A 17,266-nucleotide genomic window follows, 5' to 3' on the forward strand; every position below is an offset into this window, starting at 1 on the left:
AAAAACAAATCCGACTTCGAAATGCACTAAAAAGTGTAAAATAATGTCTATTTCATTTATACCAACATTTCATAGCTATTATTAATATCTACTGACAGTGAAAACTCAATAAATGCTCCAGGCCGCGTTCAGACTATGCAACTAAGTTGTACAACTTTCCGTGCAACTTCGGGTCCGAATTTTTGTGTTTCTGGCCGTGCCTGTACCAGGTATGCCGCCCGAAAAAGAAAATGATTGTTTTCTCTTGTAGAAATAGCAACTTCCGCATTGTTTATCAGATCTTTGCGGAAGCGACGTCAATCGATTCCTTATGTTTTTGCGATCAAAATGAACCCAAACGCGACATAAATTGGACAATAATTAATGAAGTTACGTGAAAAATCTAAATGCATAGTTAAAAGCCAATTTCGTTAAAAGTAGTCCGCTTTACGTGATATGAGGTATCATTTTAATCGAGAGAACTCCAGCAATCCATTGGTACCACTTTCATACCGATGCGATGAAAAATAAAGAATTTGATGTTTTGAAAAATTAATGCGGTTGGTCGGTTCGACCTTAGGCCGCCGAGCGCCTACCTGGTGCCTGTACCAGGTATGCCGCCCGAAAAAGAAAATGATTGTTTTCTCTTGTCGCCTAGCATTTACCAGCAGCACAGAAAATTGCAAAGGAAGGTGGGCTCTGCTGGTTATATTCTCATAGGACCCGCCCATTTTTAAATACAACCGCTGTTCACGTGAAACATAGAGTAAATAGATAAACCATTTTCTTTTTCGCACGACATACCGAATACAGGCCCCAGGTAGGCGCTCGGCGGCCTAAGGTCGAACCGACCAACCGCATTAATTTTTCAAAACATCAAATTCGATAAAAATTCTTTCGAGTCCTTATTTATAAGTACAATTAGACTTAGCTTTTTTTCTACTTTTTGATTAGTTGTAATTTATATTTAGTGTTAGTGTAAGCTGTAGTGATGGCAGGTGTAAAAAGAGTGTCGTTAACGATGCAACAGCGACTGGACGTTCTCAAGGATCTGGAGACATCTTCCATCGCAACTGTCGCTGCAAAATATAATGTGCACTACACCACGGTTCGTCGTATAAAACAAAAAGCGGCGGTGATTGGTGAATTTGAAGACCAAGATTCGAAGGCAAAGCGACGACAGAGGGTCAGAAAACCAAAGTTCGAGGAATTGGAGGAACGCCTGTTGAAATTGTTTATAGAAAGGAGAACCGTAGGAGATTATATATCAGACGCGCTGCTAATCGAAAAAGCAACCGAATTGAAAGAGGAGTTTGGAGCCCCTTCCCAATTTAAAGTGAGCAAGGGATGGCTTGCAAAATTTAAAAGACGCAACAACATCAGATTAGTTCGTGTATACGGTGAAAAAGCCAGCGCCGATGAAGATGGAGCACGTAAATTTGTGGCTGACTTCCAAACTTTCATGGAAGACGAAGAAATAAATCCTGAAAATGTATATAACATGGATGAAAGTGCACTGCTGTGGAAGGCTTTGCCAGTAAAAACTCTGGTGAGTGCAACGGAAAAGTGTGTAAGTGGCCATAAAATGAAAAAAGAAAGACTCACGATAGGACTGTGCGCTAATGCAACCGGAATACATAAACTTATGCCCTTTTTAATTTATAAATATAAACAGCCAAGGGCATTAAAACATTTTATGAATCGACTTCCGGTAGTGTTTCGGGCTCAAGCTAATGCATGGATGAGCCAAACTTTATTCTTAGATTGGGTGGATAATTGTTTTAAAAAATCTGTTAGACAATATCAGTTAGAAAATGGATTATGCGGAAAAGTTGTATTAATAATTGACAATTGTGCGAGTCATAAACTACCAATAAATTACGTGCAGGATGACCATTTTATAATCAAATATTTAGCACCTAACACCACATCTTTGATCCAACCAATGGATCAAGGAATTATTGCTAAATTCAAACGCAGTTTCCGCCATAAATTAACACAGCGGCTTGTCAGTTACGGAAGTGGTGCAGAACAATTTTTTAAAACATACGGTAATTATTGAGATTAGGTTACACCTCACCGATTTTGATGAAATTTAAATATATTGTAAAACTCAACATTTTGAACAACTTTTTCCTATACATATAACCGCCGCTTGGCCATAGTTTTCGAGATATTTTTGAAAAACTGTCGAAACTAACACATTGAATTCGGACCATCCGTGTGCGTCTGTGACAACGTACGCATTAGTATGAGATCGCCGCTTTTCTACTGTTTCTGCAGGCAACAGCACAGCGACCGATGACCAATATATATCGTGTGTACTTCTTCATTCATGATTTCAATGTAGCTATGATGGCAGCTGGGAATTTAATATAGCTTAACCTAACCCAATCTACTCTAGCTAATCAGTGAATTAAGTTAGGTTAGGGTAAAGTGACACACATACTGAGATTCAAAATCATGAAAATTAATTAAATTTGATTTTTAAGCCCACCCGTAATATATAGTCACTCACAGTGAAAATCGTCCACCCGCAACGGGGCGTGTATTAGTCTAAATAAAACAATAAATACAAATAAAATACAATGATTGCGCATATTAAATTATTCTACATAAATAACTACATAATATACTCGAAAACCAAAAGATTCTGTTGAATAATAATCGAGATATAACATTGTAAATAGAAACATGTCCGAAATGCACCTCACAGTGAAAATCGTCCACCTACAATAACATTTGATAAATTGCAATAGTTAATTGATTTTGTAATGTTTAATGAGTGATTCTTATAGATTTTTTTATGCTGAATCCGAATTTCTAAACCATTTTCATCTAACCTTTATAGTTTTCGAGATAATCAATGTTAAACAGAAATTGCAATTATTCAAATTTGGAATTGATTTTTGTTTTTACAATAGCAGATATTCAGGTTCTTTTTTCACATAATAATTCTGTGGAATGTACCGAATAAAATGATATAAATTGTTATTACATTATAGACATGTAAATATATTTAAATAATAATGGAAGTGGAAGATACGCCTAAATCGCACGAACGTCGGCTGATATTTCTTATTATATTTCAAAAACTAACAATCCAGGAGAAAATCTAATTATATCACACGATAGAGAAACATGTTTGCTAAGTATGACATTAAAGCAATGTGTAAAAATTAGGTTTCTACTTTGAAATTTAAGCCTGATAACTTGGCATAGAAGGAAGGAACATACTCACAAAACGTACACGTCAAACAGGTCGACCGTAAGCGTTGAGAACTACTGCTGTCACCGCTATAACGCCATCTATCAGATGTCGCACACATTCAAAGTCAAATTTAAATCCAAGCATTACATTTATTAATTGAATATAATATAGTTTTAAAACTGTTACAATTGCATATAAATATATATTTGTTTATTTCTAATTTTATAAATATGATAATGATGAAGTATATGTAAAAAACATTATACAAAATTAAAAGAAAAGTAACTAATGCTAAATAAAACTAAAACTATATACAAAACTAACATTACAAAACTTAAACTAAAACTACATTTAATATTTAGTTGCGTATCCCTTGCTTCTTTGAACTGCTGTCAATCTGTTGTTCATGGAATCAACCAATTTTTTTGTAATTTCGCTCGTAATATTTGCCCATTCCGCATGTAAGACAGTTTTTAATTGGTCTCTACTCTTGATGTGGTGCTGCCTAATCCTCACTTCCAATTCATGCCATACATTTTCAATTATATTCAAGTCCGGCGATTGTGGTGGTGGCTCCAAAACTTTTGGGCAATTGTAAAAAAGCCACTCTCTTATTATGGCAGCTTTATGTTTAGGATCGTTATCCTGGTACATATGAAACGTGTTTAATATGCCTAACTTTTCTGCACTTTGTTTTAAATTTTGTTTTAAAATTTGCAAATATTGCCACTTGTCCATATTCCCTTCTACTATATGCAGATTTCCCACGCCGGATGCTGCCACGCATCCCCACACCATTATGGACCCATTTCCATGTTTAAATGTTGGTTTTATATTTTTTAACTTCAGCTCCTCGTTGGGTTTTCTCCAAACCAAAATTCTTCCATTCGTTTCGTTTACCGTGAATTTACTCTCGTCTGTAAATAACACGTTTTGCCAAAAGGAAATGTCTTTGTTAATGTATTGGCGAGAAAATTGTAACCGCTTCACCCTATTTTTTTCGCTAATGTGCGGTTTTTGTCGCGCCACTCTTCCATTATAATTACTTTTTCTTAATACTCTTCTCACTGTTTCAGGGTGCACTTTCAAATTAAAAAATTCTTCCAGTTCACCAGCAATTTTCGGTGCACTTAGCATTGGATTCTGTTTAATTTGGTGCAGAATGTACCGCTCATGTCTTTCACTGCAACTTTTCTTTCCGCTTTCTTTTGGTTTATTTAAAATTCGATTTTCGTCGCGATATCTTTTGATGATGTATTCAACTGTGCTCCGACTTCTATTAATTATTTTAGAGATTTCACGTTGTGATTTGCCTTGTTGGAAATGGTGAATAATTAAATTCCGTTCTTCTACGGTAGTCTGCCTTTTTGGGGTGGACATTTTTATATATTGACCTATTTTGCTTGGCGTGCAAACAATTACTGGTTTGCAATTGTTTTTTAAGCACAGAAGCCATATTGTCATATGTATGTCATTTGTATTTCTATGTGACGTAACAATAAACATAAAAATGTCCGAGGCTGCCCGCCGTCCGAGGCTACCCGCCTTGCCCCTCCCTGCCAATTCCGCTGAATACTAAGAAAGCCAATTTCTCATATCCTTTTGGCAAAACGTGTTATTTACAGACGAGAGTAAATTCACGGTAAACGAAACGAATGGAAGAATTTTGGTGAATATGGACAAGTGGCAATATTTGCAAATTTTGAAACAAAATTTAAAACAAAGTGCAGAAAAGTTAGGCATATTAAACACGTTTCATATGTACCAGGATAACGATCCTAAACATAAAGCTGCCATAATAAGAGAGTGGCTTTTATACAATTGCCCAAAAGTTTTGGAGCCACCACCACAATCGCCGGACTTGAATATAATTGAAAATGTATGGCATGAATTGGAAGTGAGGATTAGGCAGCACCACATCAAGAGTAGAGACCAATTAAAAACTGTCTTACATGCGGAATGGGCAAATATTACGAGCGAAATTACAAAAAAATTGGTTGATTCCATGAACAACAGATTGACAGCAGTTCAAAGAAGCAAGGGATACGCAACTAAATATTAAATGTAGTTTTAGTTTAAGTTTTGTAATGTTAGTTTTGTATATAGTTTTAGTTTTATTTAGCATTAGTTACTTTTCTTTTAATTTTGTATAATGTTTTTTACATATACTTCATCATTATCATATTTATAAAATTAGAAATAAACAAATATATATTTATATGCAATTGTAACAGTTTTAAACTATATTATATTCAATTAATAAATGTAATGCTTGGATTTAAATTTGACTTTGAATGTGTGCGACATCTGATAGATGGCGTTATAGCGGTGACAGCAGTAGTTCTCAACGCTTACGGTCGACCTGTTTGACGTGTACGTTTTGTGAGTATGTTCCTTCCTTCTATGCCAAGTTATCAGGCTTAAATTTCAAAGTAGAAACCTAATTTTTACACATTGCTTTAATGTCATACTTAGCAAACATGTTTCTCTATCGTGTGATATAATTAGATTTTCTCCTGGATTGTTAGTTTTTGAAATATAATAAGAAATATCAGCCGACGTTCGTGCGATTTAGGCGTATCTTCCACTTCCATTATTATTTAAATATATTTACATGTCTATAATGTAATAACAATTTATATCATTTTATTCGGTACATTCCACAGAATTATTATGTGAAAAAAGAACCTGAATATCTGCTATTGTAAAAACAAAAATCAATTCCAAATTTGAATAATTGCAATTTCTGTTTAACATTGATTATCTCGAAAACTATAAAGGTTAGATGAAAATGGTTTAGAAATTCGGATTCAGCATAAAAAAATCTATAAGAATCACTCATTAAACATTACAAAATCAATTAACTATTGCAATTTATCAAATGTTATTGTAGGTGGACGATTTTCACTGTGAGGTGCATTTCGGACATGTTTCTATTTACAATGTTATATCTCGATTATTATTCAACAGAATCTTTTGGTTTTCGAGTATATTATGTAGTTATTTATGTAGAATAATTTAATATGCGCAATCATTGTATTTTATTTGTATTTATTGTTTTATTTAGACTAATACACGCCCCGTTGCGGGTGGACGATTTTCACTGTGAGTGACTGTATGTATATGTATATATATTGATGTTGGTCGCCGTGTTGCTGCCTGCAAAAACAGTAGAAAAGCGGTGATCCCATACTAATGCGTACGTTGTCTCGAAAATATCTCGAAAACTAAGGCCGAGCGGCGGTTATATGTATAGGAAAAAGTTGTTCAAAATGTCTAATTTTACAACATATTTAAATTTCATCAAAATCGGTGAGGTGTAACCTAATCTCAATAATTACCAAACATACACAATAAAAGATTGCATAGACATGATTAGTGAAGCTTGAAGCGAAGTGACATGCAGTATCATCAGAAATTGTTGGAACAAAATCATTTCAAAAACAGATGAAGAAGAAGAACAACAAGAAGAGGAAGAAAACCTTGTACCGGAAATGCAACAACTTTTGACGAGCATTTCGGAGCATAATGTAACCTCCGAAGAAGTTGAAGAATATTTGAACGAGTGTAGTGAGGAGGAAGAAACATATTCAAGAAAGATTGATGATACGGACGAAAGCAGGGACAAAGACAAGGATGAAGAAAGGGTTGAAGACAAGGATGAAGAAAGAGAAGAACCATGGGAAGAAGAACAGGAAGAAGAAAGCAACGAAAGTGACAGAACACAAGAACGTGGGATCCCAGTAAACAGAGAAGAAAGACAGGAATTGAAAGATATTTTCAGACGTTTGGAGCGTTATAAAAACCGCATCCCGCGTTCGTCTGAATTGCTTCTAGAAGCAATGAAATTATTATTCTTAGGTAAGACAACTTATTCAAAAAATTAAGTATTATTAATACGTCATGTTGTTCTAAACATAATCCTAAGTTCATTTCTTTTAGGCGAGACAACTTCAAACACCTAAATAACAGGACATTAGAGGAACAGAAAACAGATGTACAACATTTATCAAAACATTGTAACAAATCTAACAATAAGAATAAAATGAGTTCTATTAATAAGACTACCAATAAAATGAAACTATCATTTTATAATGAAATGCAAATATTTATATACTCTAATAAAAACTGGTTATTGTGATACTGTAGCTGATTGAACAGATACTTGAGATTAAACTTTTTTCTAATTTAATAGAAATGATAATGATACATAATAAGTTGTTTCAAGTAAATATGGTCCGAATTATATCGTGTTTGGTATCATTTTAATGAGAAAAATGTCAGAAATATCATGGAAAAAGTTTTATAAAAAAAAAATGAAAAATAACAAAGTTCAGTTGCCTCATGGACATAGAACAGTTTGTTTTCACTCAAGGTCCTTTTCTACGTTCGAAGCAGTCGGCTAACATCAAACAATAGTGGAACTACACGTTATAGGCAAAAGTCCGGTCCCGTGCGTTAAGTTGTAACTAGTTTACACGGTAAATATGGTCCGAATTATATCGTGTTTGGTATCATTTTAATTAGAAAAATGTCAGAAATATCATGGAAAAAGTTTGATACAAAAAAAAAAATGAAAAATAACAAAGTTACGTTGTTGCATTAGTGTTGCCTCACTGACATAGAACGGTTTGTTTTCGCTCCGTCCTCTTTTTCACTCGCTGTCCTTTTCTACGTTCGAAGCAGTCGGCAAATATCAAACAATGGTGGAACTACACGTTATAAGCAAAACTACGGCCCCGAGCGTTTTGCTTATAACGAGTCTATACTGTAATTGGTTAATTAAGATTGAAAATGCGATGAGAAAGGTCTCGCTGCCACCAGTCCTGACCGCGTTTGACGCGTTAGCGTCCTCTACGGTCAGAACAATTTAAAAGACGGAAATTTTAGATAGTATTTATTTCCGTTGGGTTCGTCAGTGTTCTGGGTCCCGTACGGGTCCCTCCTTGAAACGTTGTGTTGGCGTGCGTGGATTTGAAAGGTAAAATGATGTGAGAATGGTAATTGAAAGAAATGTTAATACTGTTTAGTGTGCAAGAAAATAATATAATTAAAAACTATTGAAGCTAATACAGAACTGAAAATGACTATTGAATTTAATACTGTTAATTTCTGGTAATACTGATAATTACTATTAAATGAATTCAAATTAGAACAATACTGGTTTACAAGGGTAAAGATGCTTAACCTATTTTATAACGTGACTCGATCAGAAAAGATGTTTTTCCTTTGATTTACAATGAGACCTTCCAATATAATTCTGAACGAATTTTAGTTGAAATCTTAATGTTAGATGGCTTGCTCGACCAAATATAATAGAAAGATGGAAAAATTAGCGGTATCTATCCGCGAGGTAACGACCTGAATGGAGAGGCTCTCACAACCTCCGAAAGGGCTTTACAGGTCGTTCCTGATAAAATATCGCAGTCGAACAATCGTCACACACAGAAAATCGCGATAGAACAAAATTCGGAATGTTAATATAGTGTGTAATTTATTATCCGGTACCTGAACGTGAAAATCGAGACGATCTAAAATGGAGAGACTCTCATAACCCGTAGGCTTAATAGATCGCCCGTTCTGCCTTGTTGAAAGAATCACAATGCCGTTCTCGACGAATTAGTAATTGACAGGCTTACCGTGAAAGTGTAGAATATAATATACGATAATAAATCGCTTGGAATCGCTATTTGTTCGTTGAAAGATCGCTGATGAATCTGGAACACCAAGAGAGATGATGAGGCTGATGTCGCACTAATACTTGCCGCGCACCCGTTTGCCCTTTCATTGCGAATAAGAAATTAAACTAGACGTTACACAAGACGATTACAGTTTTTCGGAAAATAGAATTATTAAACGCGAATGAATTTAATACGATATTTACGCGATCAACGGATTAAAAGAAAGAGAAAAGATAGAGGTTTAATAGTGTGAAATGGCTTTACGTGCGCGTCACTGAGTCCTTGCAATGTATTCGGAATTTCACCCTCGCGGCACTCTGCCTAACATGTAGGACTTGCCGCGCAGCTAAATTACACGAAGTACAAATACAACTCTATGTCTAGACGCACGGGCTCCCGTCACGACTTACTCGATTGTTCGACGAAGAGTGATGGGAATCGATCGCGATCCTGGCCGGAAGGGCCCGTCGCGAGGACGACGTCCTGCGTGGGGACATTCCAACAAATCATAGCGCGTGACGACAGCGTCGCGCTCGTCGCTATTGGCTGAAGACGCGTGCTAGTTAAATTCCTCTAGATCATATTCTTTCTCTCTCCTGGTGTTCCATCTTCGTCTAACGGCTTTTCGGTGTTTCTACACCGTAGAATTTCTAGAATGTTCTATTCTCGCCCATAATTCCAATATCAGATATAAAACGATGCGATTATTAACTAATAGTTTAAATCAGAATTGCTGAACAATAAAATGCGAGTAATTATGAACATGAATTATATCCGTTATTCTAATATGTATATAAATAATTGATCGGCGATCACGAGATTCCCTGATTAACAATTGGCGTATTCATAATCATTTATTCGTAAATAGTTAATTCGCATGACGAATTACGCTGGTTCGCACGTTGTAAAACATTCGGTGTTTGAATGCAGTTTTCAATTATTAAATATCTTCATCGTCTTTGATTATTAAGTCGAATATGCGTTATTTCATTAGCAACGTAGTTGGTTCGAGAACATTTTTGCTATTCGAAAATTACCGTTGGGTCTTGGTTTCAGGCAAATTCTCGGAATTCGATACAAAGACTTTTATTGCCCCGTTCGACCCTTCGCCCCTAAACAGTCTTCGAACGCTTGCTAACGCTTGCTTGCGAGGGTTCTCATTCCTCACTCTATCTTTCAAACAAATATTCAAATTGCTAGTTCATTTCGCGTTTCCATTCCAGCATACAATTCATGCATACGATCGGATTAGGGACTGACTGGTGCCCACGCGTGAAAAAGAGGAGGGTATCGGTTGAAAATTAAGAGTTAAATTAACCTTTACGTTTTTGCGCAGTTAACCTGAGGAGACCCCTACAATGCGAAGCACTGGCTAACTGCGCAGCGCACACTGTTTATGATACCTCTCCTCGGTCGAACCGAGTTTTTCTATCTCAAAATCTGTTACTACGCAGTTGAGCACGACGATAGTCTCAAGGAGGGGTAATAAACTAATGAAAAGAATACAGAAATGGTGAAGAGAATGAAAGAATAGAAACGAATAGAATAATTATAAGCTCAAACTCTTCCTTGTGCATTTCCCACATGAAGAAGGCTCTCACAATCCGAAGGCTTGATGGGAAAGCACAGAGTCGAGGAGAAAATCAAAATTGTGTAGAAGCGATTTATCGCCCTCACGCCCCCTTACATGAGGAGACTCCCACAACCCGAAGGCTTGATAAGGGAACGTGAGGTGGACAAATTTGTAAAATTTTCTAGGCGTGACAGTGGACATACTTTTTTTACAGTTTCTTCCAATGGTAAAGGCAAATGAAATACTGTTCCCTTTATTTTCTGATTCATTTGCCTTTGAGGTACCTTTTTATTTGCTATCGTACCCATTCGTTGAACACATTGAAATGCTTTAGCTCGCTGAATCAAAATTTTTTCGTAACTGTTTAATGTTGTTAACATATCAGGTACTTCGTCAACGTAAAGATTATTCAATACACATATCGGAGGCATAGCATCTGTACGAAAATATCCTACACTATAAGAACACACGTAGTCTACTGCAATAGCGCGTGTTTTTAAATACGTGAGTAACTGCTCCCAATATTTTCCATACAAAGGTTTTTTCATCTTACCAACTTCAACGACATCCTTTCGACAATGCAGCTTCTCACAAGATATACAGACAATCCGAGGAGTATCTATTGATCTTTTCGTTAATAGATGAAATGCATTGGCGTACTGAGACAGTATTTTATCTTCATTTAAATCTATTTGTGTACTGTTTAACATGTGATATTCACTTGCTTTTGCTTCGGCAGTTTCAGTAATTTGTTGAAGTAGTGGCACGTTTCCTGTTTCGAGAGCTCTATCTAACTTTCTTAGTTTTTGATAACTGTGACATAAGGCATTAATCAAACTCTTGACACTTCGAACTTTAGGAAAGTGCGGGAACAAAATATGAACCACAAGCAATAAAGATCCACAAGTTTTAGGATTCAAGTAACAAGCATGCGAATGTCCGGCTTGAATATTTGCGTAATACTTTGCTCTGCATGATCCAAACTGTTGAATTAAGTGTGGTATAGTTTTGATTTCTGCACATTGATATATGACTTGTAGCAATTGCTGATACCGATCGAGTATCGCGTAGTCGTTGATTTTGCAGAATTCTACACATTCCCAACATATTTTACGCTTCTTTTTGAATGTAGACTTACGATTAGTTAACAATAAAACGTTAGTAACTTGTCCATATTCGTTTATTACTAAACTTGTCTGTTTTAAAATGTTAGACAGAACATGGAAATCATATGCTGTGTCAGCAAAATATGCTTCCGTTGTAGAAGTATGTCTAGAAGCGCCACATAACACGCTTCGTTTAACATGTATGCTCTCACAAGGCAGTGTAGATAACTGTAACAAATGCAATTCTGCCTTTTTTCGTACAGAATTCAAAATTGTACGCATGTGACTTATATAATTCTGTCTAATGGCCAAACACCATTTGAATATGCGTTCAGTTACAGGTGTTGCGCTTACGAAATGCTTGCTTATATTAACAATATAAGTTTCTGCTGTTTTCTGTAAAACAACACTATTGCCGCAAATGCGAAATCTTCGATACTTTTTAAGTATTTTATTCTTATGATCAATTGAACTGAACTCGTTCGTATTATAGTTGGAAAACGTATTTTCCATACCGACAACTGTGCTTCTATTTGCTATATACGTATTGTTACCATTCTGGTTAATGTTATTTTTTCGCTTTTTATCCGACTTCGAAAAGGAGGAGGATACTCAATTCGATGTGATTTTTTTTATGTATGTTCACCGATTACGCCGAGACGGATGGACCAATCGGAACGAAACCTTTTGCATCTGGTAGAGTATGTCTCCCGATTGGTCCCGTTAAAAAAACATTTTATATTTTTTCATTCCGAACACTTTTTATTGCAGAAAAACGTACTATTTCATGTACGTGCGGTGTACGTTCGCCGATAACTCCGAGACGGATGGAAGAATCGGAACGAAACTTCTTGCATCTTGTAGAGTATATCTTCCAATTGGTCCTGCAAACAAATTTTTGTATTTTCTCATTCCTAACGACTTTTATCACAAAATACGTAATACTTCATTTATATCCTCCGGCGTTTATGCTGCAGGGAATGTACCGATAGCGATGAAACCTTTCACATTTAGTAGGAGGTATATCCGCGATGATCCCAGTTGCAAAAATTTATGGAATTTGTTAATAACTACTGTTATAGTAAAAAATCTATTCCTTCATGTTACTCTGCAAGGAATGTATCGTTCGCGGTGAAATCTTTCATATTTAGTAGGATATACAGGGAGTCACACGACTACATCTTTTCAGTAGTACTCCATTTGTTGTACAGTTACACAACGTACGACCCATGTACGTTCTGTAAATGTTACACAAATGGATATATCTAGCCTACTCGGAAATGGTACTAATTTGGAATAGACCTCAGCATGAATCTTGAAAACACACAAAACCATTATGATACTGACAAAAAGTATCCATAATGGAAACGATACACAAATCCCATCGGTGAAAAAATCAGAACATAACCATCGATGATTAACATTTTACCTTCAAATTCATAGGAAATTAACCATATATTCCAGTCACGTGACCGAACCTATCTAACTAAAAAGCTAAAGATACAAATCAATAATTCCAAACCTTCATTCAATGTACATTGAATGTTCCCTAACTAGAAGCTAAACCATTTTCAACAATTGTTTCCACATTTCATCCTGCCTATATAAAAAGCTAAGATATAACCTCAGTGCAATAATAATGCACTTTTACCCATTTCAAAATTTCGCAAAGTATAATAAGAAGCAAGCTGTAGAGGAGAATAACACAGGTTATTAAAAATCTCTCTAGACCTAGTGAGCGGCGCGAGTTAAGTATAGTCTCTTGTGAACTGCAGTATAGTGCATGTACATCAGGAGTGCTGCCAATTTCTCATACAATCGTTACAATTACAAATGTTTTCAGTCAGACCTATAATTTTTCTCTTACGACTTATTAATTACCAAGTTTGCCATACCACAATCAAATCGTTTGTTCGGGTATTTTAATTTTGCGCCGCCTCTGAAAAGTTTGAAATGTATTTGGTATCCTATTTAACGATTAAATAGATATTATTAATAGCTATGAAATATTGGTATAAATGAAATAGAAATTATTTTACATTTTTTAGTGCATTTCGAAGTCGGATGTTTTTTTTGTTAAAAATTATTTTGATAATATGCCTTGAACTTAGCTTGTAATGTACTTTTATGTTCGCTATAATATTTTCGAAAGTAATTTGTACGAACGCTATGTAACATTTTTTGTCCTTTGTCATAAGTGTTAGCGGGGTGTGAAAGACTTGTCATATTCTTAATAAGTAGTGTTTTAAAGTTCTTGTTTATTTGTACAACAGGATTAAGTGGTAAAGAAAAATTGCACCGTGTTTGAGATTGAGAAATAGTAGAAAGAGTTTCATCTGTCCTTATTTTATGATGAAACGTGTCGTTACTCATATTATGAAATGAATTATAGAAATTTGTATGTAGCGTAGAGTAGTTACGTTTTTCAAGAATTCTCACTTTCTGATCAAGTGCAGGAAGAACGTCTTTGTCGTCTTCCTGATTGTTGAACCCAGAGATATGTCGTTTCATTGTTATCAAACGTTTGCGGCAAAGAGGCTGAATGTTTCTAACTATAACAGTATTTGGCGAGAACGGCTCAATTTTTACACCATTCTCCGTAGAAGAAAACAGCGGTGGAATGTTTGTGGTAAAATTGTCGCTATAAGCAGACAAGGGCCGTTTCATCTTAAAACTGTCGCCACAAGCAGACATCGGGTTTTTCTTTCAGAATTGTCGCTACAAGCAGAGATTGGCCTTTTTCTTTCAAAATTGTCGCTAAAAGCAAACATTGGCCTTTTTCTTTCGAATTGTCGCTAAAAGCAGACAGTGGCCGAACACTTACAAAATTATTACTACAAACCGACATTGGTTGATTCCTGACTACCTTACTATTCGATGCAAACGGCTGTATATTCTTGTTAAAGTTATGTTTACTTGCATCAGTAATTACAATATCAGGTGAAAGTTTCGTTGTTGCATATGATGCCGATCGTGATATTGAGTGACGCCATAACTGAGTTTTCTGCGATTTATATCTTCTGGCTTGTATAAATTGTAAAGGCAGTATTTGCACTTCATTACCTTGTACTTGGGGAAAATATGTAATTCTCCCTGTAATAAGCATTTGTAATAAATGTTGACGCATATCTGCAAAATTATACCGTACCTTATTTGGTAAAATATTAAAAAGTAATGACGTTTGGCTGTTGCTGAACTGGTGGAAATTGTACTGTTTCATTATTAATATTATAAAAGGGAAATAATTTTTGAAGAAAAATTTTGTGATCCGGATGTAATCTTCCCTTATTTAAAAAATCGAATATAAATACTGTTTCCTTATCGTAATATGAACATACCCAATGTCCATCAATATTTGATGTACCACTAAATAAAATTTGGATATGCTTTAATCCTTGTGATCTAGGATTTATTCTTTCGGGACACTGTAACTTCCATGTTTCCTGTGGACGGAAATCAGTATACTTCTGCACAAGATAATGAAACATGTCCATATGCGTGTCTTCTAACCATTCACCTCGCCTGATAATATTCTGCAAATGATCTGTTAACTGTGGCATATTAGGCATTCAGTAAATGTACTCGTAATGTGTATAATGGTAAGAGCTTTCTTATATTATTTTATTCAATGTAAGTAATTGAAGGAAAAGTAAAACAAATAATGAAAAGAATAAAAAAACATAAGAAGGAAATAATAAGTAAGAAAAGAAATTGAGATTCTTGAAAGTAAGATTCTGGAATTATTTATTGAGTCCGTCAATGCTCTGGTCCCATACGGGCCCCTCGCGTGAATTCGTGCAAGAAGGTAGGCGTGTTAATAAAGGAAATGAAAGAGGTGTTTGAACGAAAATTATTAGAAATTGAATATAGGTAATATGTGTATAATTCCGAGTAAAATAATTACAACAAAATGGTTTGATTAACAAAATGTGCGAGCTGTATGAAATATATGGATAAAGAAAAATTATAATATGTTAGAACGGATATTAAATCAGAACGAAATATGTGTAGTATAAATGTAATGAACTTCTAACAGAAACTGACAGGAAAAACGATATTGTTATTAGAGATCGTGATTCGAACTTCGGTGTTTCATTTTATCTTATTCTGATCAATTAACGATCGGAGAAGAACACGGTCCCAGTGGGATTCTTCCAAGACAAACAGTCCTGTGGGCCGTCTTCGTTCGCGTGTAATCGGAAATTTTTAATAATTCTTTTTGAATACCTCGAACTTTGCGCTGAAAACGGAACGATCTAGGGGGGATACTTCCACGACTAGCAGTCTCGTAGATCGCCGTTTTGCCCTCACTCGACACCAGATTCGTTGTGTTAAGAAAGATATAGAATGAACGACTCACCAATCCGATGTACAATAATATATGTATTTAGATACGATTATCTCTATGCGATTATCTTATGCTGTGGTGATGGTCTAGAAATCTGGAAAATCGAAGAGAGGATGAGAACTAAATGCACACGCACTACGCGTTCGCGTTTGAGCCTTCATTACGGTGTTACGGATTACGAAATACGATTGACAATATACGAGAAACAACGCGACGCGGAAAAGAATATTATTAATTATCGGACGATTTAAAATGAAAGAGAAAAAGATAGATAATTGAAAAGTGTGAAAAGATTTTACGTATCCGTATGAGTCCTTGACACGACAATCGCGAATTGAAACACTCCCGACACTCTGCCTCGTTACACGGAGGAACTTTGCCGAGCAATCCGATTTCACGATTCCGTAGACAACTCTGTCTCTACGCGGACACGGGCTCCCCGTCACGCACCTTGCGATTTTTCGACGAAGAGTGATTTGCCTCAGTCAAGCGATCGTGTCTCAGGGTTCGACCCGCGATCATGGGCCCAAAGTGGGGACATCATTTGGCAAATCAGGGCACGTGTCGAAGGGGAAGGCCCGCACGCATTGGTTTTATCTAGGCGCGTTTCCCGAGTTCTCATCCCTCCTTGACCTTCCTTCCGACTCTGTCTATCGTTGACTATCTTTCTCTTTACCCCTACAGCGCTACATGAATTCCGTGCGTCGTAATTTCTATACCTTCTAGAACCTTCGAAATAGCTTCTATTTGATTTTGTTTGTTTCTCAATTAATTAATGAAGCTTTTATGAACGAACTCTGGTGTCAATTAACGTTTTATTTATGTTATTTGTTATAATATTCGTATAGTTAATAGTATTTGGGCTTTTTAATTCATTCGACGTATTTTATAATCGATGTTTTACTTTTAATTAATTAATTACGGGAGCATTCCATTCGCATTTTAACGCAAGTTCACGCATATTGAATATATATATATACATATATATATACATACGTTAACATATTCTAGGAATTTATTCCAGAATATTTCTTGTAAACGCTTGCCAGTTTTTGTTGCCTATTCGTGACAATACGCGTTTATGATCCCCGTCGACCGTTGTCTCGAACGTTCCTGAACGTTCGTCGATGTTTCCGAATTCTCAGTGGTTGTCACGCAAGCCTCGCTTTCCATTCTTATTCAGATCGTTTCATATCATTCAAACAAATCACTTTCATTTTTTATTACACTCATTCTCCCGTGGAAGGACCGGCTGACGCATGCTCTACAGCAGGCCTGTCCAAGTAGGGGAATTTACTCTTGGAACACATGTTTTGGGTCCCCTTTCAACGCTGCTCCTTCAAGTAAGATGGGACCGAGGAGACAATA

General features: G+C 35.8%; 1 protein-coding gene across 1 annotated transcript; it reads left to right on the plus strand.

Moving 5' to 3' along the window:
* The first annotated feature begins 970 nt into the window (after positions 1-970).
* Positions 971-7,155, plus strand: LOC114881975 (jerky protein homolog-like). Its single transcript, XM_046289902.1, has 5 exons — positions 971-1,528; positions 1,655-2,030; positions 4,816-5,115; positions 6,638-7,051; positions 7,133-7,155. The coding sequence occupies exons 1-5, from the start codon at positions 971-973 to the stop codon at positions 7,153-7,155; spliced, it is 1,671 nt and encodes a 556-aa protein (XP_046145858.1).
* Positions 7,156-17,266: the final 10,111 nt, after the last annotated feature.

The sequence above is a fragment of the Osmia bicornis genome, unplaced genomic scaffold (genome assembly GCF_907164935.1).
Source record: "Osmia bicornis bicornis unplaced genomic scaffold, iOsmBic2.1, whole genome shotgun sequence".
In the NCBI taxonomy this organism is placed as follows: domain Eukaryota; kingdom Metazoa; phylum Arthropoda; class Insecta; order Hymenoptera; family Megachilidae; genus Osmia; species Osmia bicornis.

Bases quoted from the DNA above. Each gene is read 5' to 3' on its own strand.
- LOC114881975 (XM_046289902.1), top strand. From the start codon at position 971: ATGGCAGGTGTAAAAAGAGTGTCGTTAACGATGCAACAGCGACTGGAC. The intron at 2,031-4,815 runs GTAATTATTGAG...TGTTATTTACAG, and splicing joins ACAATTTTTTAAAACATACG to ACGAGAGTAAATTCACGGTA. The intron at 5,116-6,637 runs GTAGAGACCAAT...TTTCAAAAACAG, and splicing joins TAGGCAGCACCACATCAAGA to ATGAAGAAGAAGAACAACAA.